Here is a 15,946-nt window from a genome sequence, read left to right on the forward strand (position 1 = left end):
TCGAAACACATTTACATTTACGCGATCTAACCCAAAAAACGCGCCAGTCACGTGGTCCCCCCGCTCGGATTAGTCCATTTTGTTCTCGGCGCGGGGGGGTGGGATGGGATCCACGCCAGGGCCTCTACCGAGTCGCCTCTAGCGTGGTGGGGGGGGGGGGTGGCGGTGGAGACGTTTGCCTCGTTTCTCCTTCACGACGTTTGAATTACAATAACAAATAATAATGTCTTACTGTCATTGTTATTAACGTCTCGCATCCGCCTCTGTCAGACCTCGGCGATGTCGACGGCGTCGGTGATGGGGTCCGGCTCTTCGTCGTCTGGCTCTTCGTCGTCCTGCTCTTCGGACGGAGCCTCGGGCTCATCTAGCGGGGCGGCCGGGAGAGGCTCGCCTCGAGGCGGCCGGCGCAAGCGGCCGGCGCAAGCGGCCATCCGTGACGGCCTCGTGAACTCGTACGAAGACAAGGTCAAAGACTTCTTGTGGTGGGTTGGGTTTGACGCGCGCGGGCGGCATGGCGGTTTGTCGACTGTTCATTCGCGTACGCGACAGAACTCCAATCTACTCGTGGATGAAGGCCTCCAAATTACGCGGTGTCGATACTCTTTGGTTCTGTTTACCTACGTGACTTTACCCAATAGAACCAAAGAGTATGGATCCTTGCAGTCACGAAAGCTTTAAATCTAGAATACGCAGTGTCGCTCCGTGCGAATTGCTTGTCCATACTTCACCACGCTGGTCAGTGCGTGTTTGGGAAGTACTTGGGGGGGGGTGGCTGGGCAGGACTGGTTCAAGTATCGCTTGCCACCGATGTAAGCCGTCGCCGGGATTCTATCCCAGGTACAGGGAGTAGCTACCCGTGGATTGAGTGGTTACGGCGCTCCGTGACCCCGTTTCCCCCCCCCCCCCCCCCGAGTTTGATTCCAGGCAACGGCCTAAACCTCAGTGCCGAGAGAGAGAGAGAGATGCCCCGAACCGGTTCTGGAACTTGGCTTCTGTACAAAGCCGCAAATGAAGTAGCAGCAGCAGCAGTGCGCTGGAGGATGATCGAACAAACATCGTCGCCTTTTGATTTAAAGCTTTCGTGACTGCAGTAATTCATATTCTTAGTTTTTTCGGTAAAGTCACGTTGAAGGGAAACAACAAAATAATAAAAAATATATAAAACAATAAAAATTCTCACGACGTTTCGACCATAACACAAACGGTCGTCTTCAGGTGTGTTGGTTTGCATAAATGTATTTTTAAACGGTGCATTTATTTATTTATAAAAAACGTTAGCGCCACGCGCAGCGATTTGGCAGTTTATTTAGGACTAGTCCATCTATATTCTGAAAAGAGGAGGGGGGAGACGAATTTTTTTTTTATGTATGCTGTCTGAAAGCCACTGTAAGCGTGAACAATCAATTAAGACCTGAAATGGTTTATCAAATCTTTCCAATGATTGCTAAGATAGAATCCATCTTCTCGGTTGAAATTGTCTCTGTGCTTGTATATGTGGATAGCCTCATGAACGAATCTCTCATGGTAGCCAGATGGCTTACAAAGAACCTCTGTCTTGGAAAAGTAAATGGCATGTGAGCCTACTGAATTATAACAATGATCTGCCACGGCCGAGGTGTTGGTCTTACCGTGTTTAAGGTCTGCTTTGTGTTCACGAATGCGGTCCGAGACATGGCGTTTGGTTTCTCCAATGTAACTACTACCACAGAGGCAACTTAGTTTGTAGACACCAGGGTATTGTATGTCCGGAATCACATCTTTTACAGACGGAACCATATCACGGATTTTATGTAATGTGTTAAAACGGACCTGGATCTTGTGTTTATTCAAGATTTTGGAGATCTTTTTTGTGATCCCCGCAATGTAGGGTAAAGTGATGGTTTTGAAAGGCTCCTCAAGAGGGTCCTTCTTCATGGTTTGAGTGATAGCTTTGCGGATTGTATAGTCTTTGTAAGCCATCTGGCTACCATGAGAGATTCGTTCATGAGGCTATCCACATATACAAGCACAGAGACAATTTCAACCGAGAAGATGGATTCTATCTTAGCAATCATTGGAAAGATTTGATAAACCATTTCAGGTCTTAATTGATTGTTCACGCTTACAGTGGCTTTCAGACAGCATACATAAAAAAAAAATTCGTCTCCCCCCTCCTCTTTTCAGAATATAGATGGACTAGTCCTAAATAAACTGCCAAATCGCTGCGCGTGGCGCTAACGTTTTTTATAAATAAATAAATGCACCGTTTAAAAATACATTTATGCAAACCAACACACCTGAAGACGACCGTTTGTGTTATGGTCGAAACGTCGTGAGAATTTTTATTGTTTTATATATTTTTTATTATTTTGTTGTTTCCCTTCAACGTGACTTTACCGAAAGAACTAAGAATATCGTCGTCTTTGTCAACTCGCTTGGTGTTTTTCTTCTCACACAGCTTAAAGGTCGTGATCTAAGCGTGGCTTCTCCCACTCCAGCGCTGTCCTCCAGACAGTCTCGTCCCTTCACCTGATGAAGGCCGCTTGTGTTGTGGCCGAAACGTCGTGATTTTTTGTTATTTTATTTTCACCTACGTGACTTTACCCAAAAGAACCAAAGAGTATAAACATCGTCGTGGACGGGCAGGCGGCAGGGTGCGAGTGTGGGGAGGCACTCGGCCACCAGTTGATCATTGGCATGGCTTTTGGTCATTTAAAGACCCTTGTACGAATATCGGTGAGACACTTTACTTAAAAAAAGTATTTACGTCATTGGTTTAATGCAGTATTGATTGCGCTTAGTTTGTGTTTGTGTTCGGTGGGTGAATGCCAATAACGACGTTTATTGTTTACGTTTATCCGGGGATGCTTAATTGAATTTCAAGGATGTTTTAGATGTTTATGCAAACGGTACTAACATCGCAATTGGACTCGTTCCGTCACTCCAGTCTACTTCTAGAGTGAAATTATTCGACAAATTTTGCAGAAGTTATGTTAGCCATTGTCCCGCGTTTGCATTGTTTTTAAAAATAATTGTTGGCGCTTTACAGGGCAGACTGGACTTAGTTGTACTAAAAATGTATTATTTTTAACAGTTTTTTTTGGGTCCTATAATAACGACAACAAAGTATTCGTGTTTCCAAGGAACATTTTATCGGGGACATCTGAGCTCGGTAACGTTCTAATACACCATTACTATAATTGCCATAGCTGTGTAATTGCTTTAGTGGATGCTCTGTTAGTCCTAAAAGCTAAAGCTGATTGATGTCTCAGTGTGCTGAAGTTTCTATTTAAAGCTTTCGTGACTGCAAGGATTCATCTTCTTTGGTTCTTTCGGTAAAGTCACCACCACGTAGAATGAGAATAAAGTAATAAAATAACACAATAAAATTATCACGACGTTTCGGCCATTCTACGTGGTGGTGACCTTACCGAAAGAACCAAAGAAGATGAATCCTTGCAGTCACGAAAGCTTTAAATCGAAATTTAACCGCCTCTACGGGGAGGGATTTCACACAACCTTAAGCACCTGAAGACGGCCGCTTGCGTTGTGGCCGAAACGTCGCGATAATTTTATTGTGTTATTTTATTATTTTATTCTCATTCTACGTGGTGGTGACTTTACCGAAAGAACTAAAGAAGATGTGCTGAAGTTGCCACAGCTATCTGTCTGTCCTCGAGAAGTCGTTCTTAACCTTAACTGCAACCTTGCACCAAATTGGTTCTCAATTGTATTTTTATGACGTGAATAAAACATCGACTTGATAAAGCAAAGTAGTTGTATCATTAGACCTCCTTTGCCAGTACCAAAATATAATAAAAGGGTTTTTTCCCCTTTTTTCTGGCAACAAAACTGAAACCTTTTTACAAGGATTCATGTTACTGCATTAACCACAATACCTGCAGTCAAAATGCAAACAAAACACATACTATGATAATATATGATGCATTGCTGTTGAAACTGATTGGTCCACGCCAAGGGACGGCTTTCTTTTGAGCCTCGACCCAATTGGTGTTCGACCAGATGACGCCACGAGGCTTGCAGCTCAAAGACAATGCACTGTCAAAAGTAATGAGGGCTCGGGGTGAGCATCTACATCATTAGACCTCCTTTGCCAGTAACAAAATATAATAATAGGGGTTTTTCCCCTTTTTTCTGACAACAAAATTGAAACCTTTTTAACAAGGATTCATGTTACTGCATTAACCACAATACCTGCAGTCAAAATGCAATACAATAAACATACTGTGTTTGCATTTTGACTGCAGGTATTGTGGTTAATTCAGACACATACTATGTTTGCATTTTGACTGCAGGTATTGTGGTTAATGCAGTAGACATGAATCCTCGTAAAAAAAGGTTTCAATTTTGTCGCCAGAAAAAAGGGGAAAAAACCCTATTATTATAAAGTAGTTGTAATTACGTGCCCGCGCTGACGTACGCGTTTCAACGATTTACCTTTAAAAACAATGTGGCCATGCCTCGCACCCCCAGAACGGTAATCTCGCACCCCCAGGAGGTGCCCGGGTTAAGAAGAACCACTGGCCTAGAGCATCTTCTGTGTGGAGTACTTTATTGGCAAATCGTAGCTATAGAATCCTTAATTGTCCGACTGCGTCAGCTGTCTTAGTCTGTTCGTAATGCTCTTCATCTGTTAAAGCCTAAGTGAGCGACAAGACTGCGTAGTATATATGATGCTGTGTAAACATCAAATATTTTTTTCGTATAAAAGAAGGATCTTGCATGAGGATGTTTGACCAAATCCATGCTGTAGGTTTTTTTTGGGTTAGATCGCGTAAATGTGAATGTTTTTTGATTTAAAGCTTCCGTGACTGCAGGGATTCATATTCTTGGTTCTTTCGGTAACGTCACCGCCACGTAGAAGGGAAACAATAAAATAATAAAAATATAAAACGACACAATTCTCACGACGTTTCGACTGCAACGCAAGCAACCTGATGATCGCTTGTGTTGCAGTCTGATTGCTTGTGTTGCTAACCTGATGATTGCTTGTGCCGTTGCATTTTCAGCCCCATCTGTTTCGACACGATGGAAGAGGCGTACATCACCAAGTGTGGCCACAGCTTCTGGTACGTGCTTCTGCTTGGCGGAGAATTGCTTACGTTCACTTGTTGGGGGGGCTGCACGCTCGAGGTTGAATCATACGCGGCAGGCGGCAACGATCGCTTCAGTGGCCGTGCATGCACGTTGATGAATAAAGGATGTCGTGCGGTGCACCGCGTGGCACTGGATAGTTGTTCTTGCGAGGAAAGACACGGCATCGCGCAATGTTACATTACATTTAGGCGCCTCATGCATACTTGGTACGCTGTGCATGGTCCGTGTGGGATGCGGTAGTGTAGTGGTTAGCGGTAGTGTAGTGGTTACCGGTAGTGTAGTGGTTAGCGGTGGTGTAGTGGTTAGCGGTGGTGTAGTGGTTAGCGGTAGCGTAGTGGTTAGTGGTGGTGTAGTGGTTAGCGGTAGTGTAGTGGTTAGCAGTAGTGTGGTGGTTAGCGGTAGTGTAGTGGTTAGCGGTAGTGTAGTGGTTAGCGGTAGCGTAGTGGTTAGCGGTAGTGTAGTGGTTAGCGGTAGCGTAGTGGTTAGCGGTAGTGTAGTGGTTAGCGGTAGTGTAGTGGTTAGCGGTAGTGTAGTGGTTAGCGGCAGCGTAGTGGTTAGCGGTAGTGTAGTGGTTAGCGGTGGTGTAGTGGTTAGCGGTAGTGTAGTGGTTAGCGGTAGCGTAGTGGTTAGCGGTGGTGTAGTGGTTAGCGGTAGTGTAGTGATTAGCAGTAGTGTGGTGGTTAGCGGTAGCGTAGTGGTTAGCGGCAGTGTAGTGGTTAGCGGCAGTGTAGTGGTTAGCGGCAGTGTGGTGGTTAGCGGCAGTGTAGTGGTTAGCGGCAGTGTGGTGGTTAGCGGCAGTGTGGTGGTTAGCGGTAGTGTAGTGGTTAGCGTACTGTGCTACGGACCTGGCGACCAGAGTTCGATTCGCGCTCGTGGCTATCACCCGTGACGAATATCTGAACCGAGACCTGGGCCACCCACCCCATCGTGTACAACAGTACCGGCCTTCATAGGTCCTTGCTAACAACGCTTACCCCAACAGCCCTTGAAGGCTTAATCGGCGGTCTTTGAATTTGTATTCTTAAGACTGTTTCGAGGATAGAAATGGCTGGAGGGCTCAGGTTGCTAAGGTCGGGTCAGAGTTCCAAGCCAGCACTGCTGAGATATCCTGGGTTTGTAACTGGGCATCCATCCATGTTTTAACCTTGGTCTCCCATCTAGCTGGTTAATGGTCAAATCCTGATTGCCAGTGACAGCACTATATACATTCTTCATATTAAATTAGCTTTTTAACCAAATTCTGCTTAACACGTCGGCTTTCACGACCAATATGATCCATTATAGAGGTTTTTGAGGTAGAGCGCGTATAAATATATAAATGTTGTGTCGCTAAAACCCGCCACCACCCGACACAGCCAACTAGTAAGGGTTGTCACCTAAACAGAACGTGGCCAATTCGTCACTAGTACAGCACTAGTGTGTAGTGTATAGTGTAGTGTATAGTGTAGTGTATAGTGTAGTGTGTAGTGTATAGTAGTGTATAGTGTAGTGTATAGTGTAGTGTGTAGTGTATAGTGTAGTGTGTAGTGTAGTGTATAGTGTAGTGTATAGTGTAGTGTATAGTGTAGTGTATAGTGTAGTGTATAGTAGTGTATAGTGTAGTGTATAGTAGTGTATAGTGTAGTGTATAGTGTAGTGGGTAGTTTAGTGTGTAGTGTAGTGTATAGTGTAGTGTATAGTGTAGTGTATAGTGTAGTGTATAGTGTAGTGTATAGTGTAGTGTGTAGTGTAGTGTATAGTGTAGTGTATAGTAGTGTAGTGTATAGTGTAGTGTGTAGTGTATAGTGTAGTGTATAGTAGTGTATAGTGTAGTGTATAGTGTAGTGTATAGTGTAGTGTGTAGTGTATAGTGTAGTGTATAGTGTAGTGTATAGTGTAGTGTATTGTATAGTGTATAGTGTAGTGTATAGTGTAGTGTGTAGTAGTGTATAGTGTAGTGTGTAGTGTAGTGTATAGTGTAGTGTATAGTGTAGTGTATAGTAGTGTATAGTGTAGTGTATAGTAGTGTAGTGTATAGTGTAGTGTATAGTAGTGTAGTGTATAGTGTAGTGTATAGTGTAGTGTATAGTGTAGTGTATAGTGTAGTGTGTAGTGTATGTGTAGTGTATAGTAGTGTATAGTGTAGTGTATAGTGTAGTGTATAGTGTAGTGTGTAGTGTATAGTGTAGTGTATAGTAGTGTATAGTGTAGTGTATAGTGTAGTGTATAGTGTAGTGTGTAGTGTATAGTGTAGTGTATAGTGTAGTGTATAGTGTAGTGTATTGTATAGTGTATAGTGTAGTGTATAGTGTAGTGTGTAGTAGTGTATAGTGTAGTGTGTAGTGTAGTGTATAGTGTAGTGTATAGTGTAGTGTATAGTAGTGTATAGTGTAGTGTATAGTAGTGTATAGTGTAGTGTATAGTAGTGTAGTGTATAGTGTAGTGTATAGTGTAGTGTATAGTGTAGTGTATAGTGTAGTGTATAGTGTAGTGTGTAGTGTATGTGTAGTGTATAGTAGTGTATAGTGTAGTGTATAGTGTAGTGTATAGTGTAGTGTATAGTGTAGTGTATAGTGTAGTGTATAGTGTAGTGTATAGTGTAGTGTATTGTATAGTGTATAGTGTAGTGTATAGTGTAGTGTGTAGTAGTGTATAGTGTAGTGTGTAGTGTAGTGTATAGTGTAGTGTATAGTGTAGTGTATAGTGTAGTGTATAGTGTAGTGTATAGTGTAGTGTGTAGTAGTGTAGTGTAGTGTATAGTGTAGTGTGCAGTGTAGTGTATAGTGTAGTGTATAGTGTAGTGTATAGTGTAGTGTGTAGTAGTGTATAGTGTAGTGTGTAGTGTAGTGTATAGTGTAGTGTATAGTGTAGTGTATAGTGTAGTGTATAATGTAGTATACTAGTACAGCACACCGGTGTGTTGGATAGCCAAGCCACAACATTAACAATCTGAGTACGACGTTTCGCCAGTAATCACAACTAGCTTCATCAGGCGACAGACAGATTTGTGGAGAAGTCTTACTGTCTCGTTACCTTATATAGAGGCGTAGATGTGGTGACCACGCTTCTGCGCTCTTGCACAATGATGGGGGAGGGGGGATCACTGAGGCAACGTACATGATGCATGTGCATTATGCAGGCCCTTTGAACCAGTCCTTCCTGTCCATTGTGTTTATTACCAACGGTAATCCCTATTGGAGTACGCTGCCCTTTGTAGGCATGCATTTAACTAATGTATTATTTGATGATTCGCTTCCACGCAGCACTCAGGCGGTAGCTATCACAACGGTTAAAGTTATTTTGATTTCTTTCAATTTCGATATATTCTCTAATTAGTCTTGGCTAGTAGTCGCTCGTTTTGCACAACACTTCAATATTATTGGCAGGCGTGTTCTGCTACTGCTGACAGTTGCATTTGGGAGAATTTAATATTCCTCTGATGTTCTTTTAGTCTTGTGCTGATCATTCGTCCTGTTTGCCTAACATAACATTTACCACACGTGCAGTTAATCCTGTACACACCTTCTTTGGATAGCTTCGGTAATACATCTTTTTCAATGCTCTTGCTATTGAAACTGCACCAAGTAATGAAAACGATTAAAATACCGCACATTGCGGGAGTAACTGATAAACTAGCTAGATGTTTGGAAAAACAAAACATCCGAGTCAGATTTGGCACGGTACATAAAATACAGAAATTTATTTCTGCTACAAAAGATGTATTTACCGAAGCTATCAACAGCTGGTGTGTACAAGATTAAGTGCACGTGTCGTAAATGTGCAAAGTGATGTTGCTTTGGTGTCCACTGCAAAATAGAGCGGCTCACAATTTTCAGTGTAATTAATGATTAATCAAGCCTTGCGAACACCGTTGTGAGTTTGTTTACGAAAATGCAGCATTATCAGTGCATTATAAGATGAAGCCAAGCGTTCTGTTAATAAGGAACTACCCTGGGTGTTTTATTTCTATGTTTATAGCAAAAGTCTGAGTCCTAAAATGCCTTTGCTGAAATTGTGCCCGTTAACTCTTACTGATAAGCTTTCTTTTCAAAGTACTTCAAAGTTTACTTCTTGCTGAGCAGTAGTACACACACACACACACTCATTTTATTTGGAATGGACCCCATTATTTAGATGGAGTGCATTTGCCACATATGACAACCCAGCAACATTTGCCTTGCAAGCCCTAACTGCTGATGAGACCTCAAACGTGTAAACTGGTCCATAGTTGGTTGAACATGCGTCTGGAAAGCCAGTGGGCATATAGAATATATACACGTGTGGAAACAGAATGTAGTTATGTGTGCATAGTTCTCTACATTTCAAGAGGAATGTATAGCGATGTATCATGATTCCTCGGCGCATTGTTATTTAATATTGAACTTTGCTTGGTTTGCAGGCAGGCACCTTTAAACACTTAGCATTCGCGTGATCGTAGTAACGTCCACTTTTAAAAATTGTAATTTTTACGTTAATGAATTGACAGCTGTGGCATTTTTGCAGGCTACATCATAGGCAATTGAATACGTAAGCCATACACATCGAAGCCAGATGCTTTTTTTTACTCCCATTTTTAAAAGAGCCCCAGTATTCGGTGACCTCAATGCCCGACGTATTTTTTTCCAGTTTTGTTGGGAGAAAGCAGATAGGGTTTGCAGGAAAACCACCTCCTATTAAAACTCACGAATTCACAGCCCTTTTCAATTCACTGCTGGATGGAGGCCTCGCCATGTGTTGTCGGTCGTGGGGGGTTTGTTTTACTGTACGTTGCCACTCCGGTCAGAGTGCTTATTGAAGTTAGTTCTCAGGTCCCCAGGACCGGTTTGGATATGACGTGCCACTGATGTTAGCCGTGGCCTAGAATCCAACTCGGGCTGCCGGGTTCACCGCATAGTTGCCTAACCACTGCTTCCCACGCTCCTTCCCCGTGTTGCCTGCCAACAATTGCGGTTGTGCTGGCTTCGAGTGGCGCGGCACGGTTTGCGTTTCGCACGTCCGATAATTGCCGGGAAACTTGTTTTTTTTGTTCAAGCCGAATAGAACGCACTGCAGCCCCTTTAATTTGGCTTTTGTGCCAGAGTCTCGCCCGGTCAGAGCTAACGCAGTGCGGATGCTGAAGTAGTTTGTTATTGCGTTCCATTTTTTGCTCCGCCGTCTGATGAATGCACGACAATATTCGGTGATTGGTAAACTTTCCGAAAATGCTAATAACGATGATTGCCAATTTCCTCGCCGTTGCATTTTGTCTGTTTCAGTGGCAAATGCATCCGTCGGAGTCTGGAGGAGACGAATCGTTGCCCAAATTGCAGATACCTCATTGAGCATCCAACCCACATATTTCCCAACTTCCTCTGTGAGTTGTTTTCACTTATCTTCCTTCCACCTGCATTTTTGTTGCATATATTTGTTTCACCACAATGCAACACACGCCTTCAATTAACGATGCTCGCATTAAATTTTGATTTAAAGCTTTCGTGACTGCAGTTATTCATATTCTTAGCTCTTTCGGTAAAGTCACGTTGAAGGGAAACAATAAAATAATAAAATATATATTAAACAATAAAAATTCTCACGACGTTTCGACCATAACACAAACGGCCGTCATCAGGTGTGTCGGTTTGCATGACACACCTGATGACAACCGTTTGTGTTATGGTCGAAACGTCGTGATAATTTTTATTGTTATATATATTTTATTATTTTATTGTTTCCTTTCAACGTGACTTTACCGAAAGAAAGATGCTCGCATCATTGAATATTTAACGGCTTTTTGTTCCACGCGCGTTTTGTTCGCAGTGAATGAGCTGATCCTGAAGCAGCGTCAGCGGCTTAAGGAGAAGAGAATTAAGATGGAACAACCGGTAAGTGTCCCACGTGCACGTCTTGCCTTGGCCGGAGATGTGCAGGGAAAAAACATAACCGGCACATTTTGTTGCATTAACTTTAAATTAAATTATCCCCAAGTTTTATTCTGTGCAATGGGCAGGATGTCCTTGGGACAACTAATCTGATCGGAACTCTCACAGAATAAGTGCAGCCCATTGTCCTAGACCAGGGGTCACCAAACTTTTTTCACAGCGGGCCGGATAACTGATAGAATGACGATCGCGGGCCGCATAAACATTCCGTTCAATACTTGGGGGGCGGGAAAGATGCGTGTTTGTGTGTGTGTTGCCATGGAAACCATGGTAACGTGTTGCCATGGAAACCATGGTAACGTGTTGCCATGACGTTGCCATGGAAACCACGGTAACGTCAGAGCGTAGGCGGAGCTACCACTTGGGATGGCGCGAAATAAGCAAACGTCACAATAAACAAGAACATCTAGATACAATAATTTACAATTTAATATAGTACATTTAAGGCACATAGCAGTAAGGAGGTCTCCGCACGCGTGAAGATCTTCCGGTATTCTAAACATAATATTTAAATTGTATCCGTACGTTTTTTCAACCAGATTCAAGTACCGTCGGCGGGCCTGATGGACTGACGTCGCGGGCTGAATCCGGCCCGCGGGCCGTAGTTTGGTGACCCCTGTCCTAGACGGTTATTTTATTATTATTATTGCAACTTGCTTATCCGTGAAAGCTTGACCGAGTCACACATTTTTTTCCAGGAGGGTCCCAACAAGTCTTTTTGTTTGTAGTGGCGGGTCTCAGGGTCTGCTGCGTGTAATATTAATTTGTTTGTAGTCACGGGTCTCAGGGTCTGCTGCGTGTAATATTAATTTGTTTGTAGTCACGGGTCTCAGGGTTTGCTGCGTGTAATATGAATTTGTTTGTAGTGGCGAGTTTCAGGGTTGGCTGCGTGTAATATTAATTTGTTTGTAGTCACGGGTCTCAGGGTCTGCTGCGTGTAATATTAATTTGTTTGTAGTGGCGGGTCTCAGGGTTGGCTGCGTGTAATATTAATTTGTTTGTAGTCACACGGGTCTCAGGGTTGGCTGCGTGTAATATTAATTTGTTTGTAGTCACGGGTCTCAGGGTCTGCTGCGTGTAATATTAATTTGTTTGTAGTCACGGGTCTCAGGGTTTGCTGCGTGTAATATTAATTTGTTTGTAGTCACGGGTCTCAGGGTCTGCTGCGTGTAATATTAATTTGTTTGTAGTCACGGGTCTCAGAGTTTGCTGCGTGTAATATTAATTTGTTTGTAGTGGCGGATCTCAGGGTTTGCTGCGTGTAATATTAATTTGTTTGTAGTCACGGGTCTCAGGGTTTGCTGCGTGTAATATGAATTTGTTTGTAGTGGTGGGTTTCAGGGTTGGCTGCGTGTAATATTAATTTGTTTGTAGTCACGGGTCTCAGGGTCTGCTGCGTGTAATATTAATTTGTTTGTAGTGGCGGGTCTCAGGGTTGGCTGCGTGTAATATTAATTTGTTTGTAGTCACACGGGTCTCAGGGTTGGCTGCGTGTAATATTAATTTGTTTGTAGTCACGGGTCTCAGGGTCTGCTGCGTGTAATATTAATTTGTTTGTAGTCACGGGTCTCAGGGTTTGCTGCGTGTAATATTAATTTGTTTGTAGTCACGGGTCTCAGGGTCTGCTGCGTGTAATATTAATTTGTTTGTAGTCACGGGTCTCAGGGTTTGCTGCGTGTAATATTAATTTGTTTGTAGTCACGGGTCTCAGGGTCTGCTGCGTGTAATATTAATTTGTTTGTAGTGGCGGGTCTCAGGGTCTGCTGCGTGTAATATTAATTTGTTTGTAGTCACGGGTCTCAGGGTTGGCTGCGTGTAATATTAATTTGTTTGTAGTCACACGGGTCTCAGGGTTGGCTGCGTGTAATATTAATTTGTTTGTAGTCACGGGTCTCAGGGTCTGCTGCGTGTAATATTAATTTGTTTGTAGTCACGGGTCTCAGGGTTTGCTGCGTGTAATATTAATTTGTTTGTAGTCACGGGTCTCAGGGTCTGCTGCGTGTAATATTAATTTGTTTGTAGTCACGGGTCTCAGAGTTTGCTGCGTGTAATATTAATTTGTTTGTAGTGGCGGATCTCAGGGTTTGCTGCGTGTAATATTAATTTGTTTGTAGTCACGGGTCTCAGGGTTTGCTGCGTGTAATATGAATTTGTTTGTAGTGGCGGGTTTCAGGGTTGGCTGCGTGTAATATTAATTTGTTTGTAGTCACGGGTCTCAGGGTCTGCTGCGTGTAATATTAATTTGTTTGTAGTGGCGGGTCTCAGGGTTGGCTGCGTGTGTAGTGGGTTCCAGGACACGGAGACGGCAGAATAGAAGCAGCACTATTTATTTAAACCTTAACAAGGGTTACACTAGAAGGGGTAGCGGCCCCTCCACCCGTATAACTCAGGAACACACCCCAGGCTCTCTGGCCTAAGCTCTAGGCTCCCAGTTCCTCCTGGTAGGGCTCTAAGGGAGGCTATCAGATCCGGCCCTGGTTAGGCACAGATCTCGGCTCCCCGCCGACCAGACCGGCCCTTAGAAGGACTCTGACTCTGGGGCTCTGGGGCCGCACCACTGGCTTGCTGTGCCGGCCCTGAAAAGGGCAGCGGTCACAGGAGTTCCAGGGTCTCACCTAGCTGGCCTTCTTTCTTCACTGGTTGCTTCAGCCTCGGGCCCCACACTCTGCCCCGAGCTCCCTGGCTCCCCGCACTTTATACCCACTGGAGCCTTAGCGGACGTTGTTGTAGCCACCAAGGTGTGGGTGAACCACACCTTCCCGTGTCATGTGTTTATTCCCCATAGCACCCCTACATCACCCCCTCCCGTGTAACCCGCAGCCGTCCCGGCTGCAACAATACTCGAACAATAAACACAACAAACCCCCACCCGTGCGTGCCTCATAAGAACGAACACCCCAATAAATAACCCAACCCACCTATACAAAATTACACTATATACACATATACATTGTACCCGCTCCCCCCATCAACGCAGCAAGAAAACTTAACAGTGAACAACAAGAGTAACAAGAACCATTTTTACAACAAGCGGCGCATTTTGGCGCGAGTCCGATTTGCGGGTCCATCGTAGGGGGAGGGTCCGGTCGGCCCGGCAGTGGGCACCGGCTGTGCAGGTGCACCGTCTTCCGTCACCCCGGAAGGGCAAACTCCGTCCCCACCGGGTGGCGCAGGCGCGCTGGAAGCCGTCATTCTTGAGGCGCCTGAAGGTGGAACAGTTAGCGAAGCATCAAGGGCAGGTGACGAAGACGCCGTCCGGGAGTCAGCGGAGACATCACATGCTCGGCCTGTGTAATGTGGTGGAGGGACGCGCGGCGCCACAAACGGCTTCAGACGCGAGGGGTGTACGTACCAGCGGCGTTTCCCCCACTGGATACGAACGCACTGCGGCCGCATAACCTTCACAATAACCACAGGGCCCCTCCAAGGCCGCAACAATTTCGCCGAGGTAGCCAACGGCACCTGAGGGCAGTGCAGCCAGGCTTGATCGCCTGGCTTCCACGCATGTGTGCGTGATTGGCGCGATCGCAACCTCTCGTTGGCCTTCTGCCGAGAGGAAGAGTTTTGGGCCGCTGCCTCCCGCGCCTCGGTCAACCTCAGGATATTAAATTTAACGTGGTCGGCCAATTTCGATTTTCTGCTGGTTTCCGAGACGCGGAGCTGATTCGCAATTGGTGGGTCAACGTCGCGACCGTACATCAAAAAGAACGGCGAGAAGCCGGTTGCCGCGTGAGGAGCCATTCTATAGGCGGCCAAAACCCCCGGAATGTGAAGGTCCCAATCGGTCTGGGAGTCACACACCTGGTGACACAACATAGATGTGAGCGTCCTATGCAGCCGCTCCACCATGCCATCGGTTTGTGGGTGATAGGGGGAAGTGCGAATCTTTTTCGTACCAAGAAGCGCACACACCTCGTGCAGAAGGACGCCAGAGAAGTTCTTCCCTTGGTCAGTCAGCAGCCGTTCGGGAGCACCCTTGTCGAGGACATAGCCCTGGACAAAGGCCTCGGCAACGGCTGCTGCTGACTGGTTAGCAAGAGGCCATGCCATAGGCCATCGGGTGAAATATTCCACGCCAACCAGCAGGTACTTGTTACCCCTAGGGGTCGCAGGGAAGGGCCCCAATATATCGAGTGCGACGAGTTCGTTAACCCGAGAGACCGTGATAGATTGTAGCGGTGGGCAGGCGCCTTTCGCTGGTGGTTTTCGTTGGGCGCACTGAGTGCATGCACCCAGGAGGTCATCCACATCCCTTGCCATACCCGGCCAGAAGAAATCCAGCTGGAGCACGGCAAGGGTCTTGTGGGTCCCCAGGTGCAAAAGTCGCTCGTGTGCGGCCCAAACGGCCTTACCCCGCAAAGCGGATGGCACCACAAGCCTGTGACGGCAGGCCCTCCCATCCCAATGCATTAGGAGCCCCTGGAGCAGCCCGTATGAATCAATCCCCGCGACCCCCCGCACGGAACCCCCTGCGCGACGACGCAACGCGAGGAGGGATGCGTCCTCCATCTGGAGGCGCCCCCATTCAGCAACGGACAACCCCAGCAAGGAGTCCGCACCTCCCTCCCCGACAGGACCCTCAGGCAAGGGGTCCTCAGTGGCAGCAGCGAGAACCGGGATATCTAAGGGGGGGCTATCCTCTGGCGGCTTACAACGCCCCGATCCCCTGAGACAAGCGCAATCTGAGGCGGGCGGCAGGCGAGACAGCGCATCCGCATTAGTGTGCCGAGCACCCTTCCGATATGTGGTCGTGAAATCATAATCCTGAAGGATTTCGAGCCATCGGGACAATTGCCCCGAAGGCTGTGTCACCCGCAAGGCATATTGTAATGCCGCATGGTCCGTACGGACAGTGAAATGCCGACCGTACAGGTATGGGCGATACTGTTGCATAAAAAATACAATAGCCAAGAGTTCCCGACGCGTGACGCAGTATCTCTGTTCCGCCGGAG

At 45.7% G+C, this 15,946-nt stretch overlaps 1 protein-coding gene across 1 annotated transcript in view; it reads left to right on the forward strand.

Annotated features, from left to right (window-relative positions):
* The first annotated feature begins 287 nt into the window (after nucleotides 1-287).
* Nucleotides 288-15,946, forward strand: part of LOC142912436 (E3 ubiquitin-protein ligase COP1-like) — a 55,240-nt gene continuing 39,581 nt past the window's right edge. Inside the window, exons 1-4 of the mRNA XM_076060635.1 lie at nucleotides 288-482; nucleotides 5,010-5,069; nucleotides 10,332-10,429; nucleotides 10,873-10,937. Of these exons, the coding sequence (XP_075916750.1) occupies nucleotides 298-482; nucleotides 5,010-5,069; nucleotides 10,332-10,429; nucleotides 10,873-10,937 (408 nt within the window). The 5' untranslated portion in view covers nucleotides 288-297. The remainder of the gene's footprint in view (nucleotides 483-5,009; nucleotides 5,070-10,331; nucleotides 10,430-10,872; nucleotides 10,938-15,946) is intronic.

This window comes from Petromyzon marinus, unplaced genomic scaffold (genome assembly GCF_048934315.1).
Source record: "Petromyzon marinus isolate PM22_M1 ecotype Great Lakes invasive population unplaced genomic scaffold, UKy_Petmar_22M1.pri1.0 PM_G_Scaffold_20, whole genome shotgun sequence".
Lineage (NCBI taxonomy): Eukaryota > Metazoa > Chordata > Hyperoartia > Petromyzontiformes > Petromyzontidae > Petromyzon > Petromyzon marinus.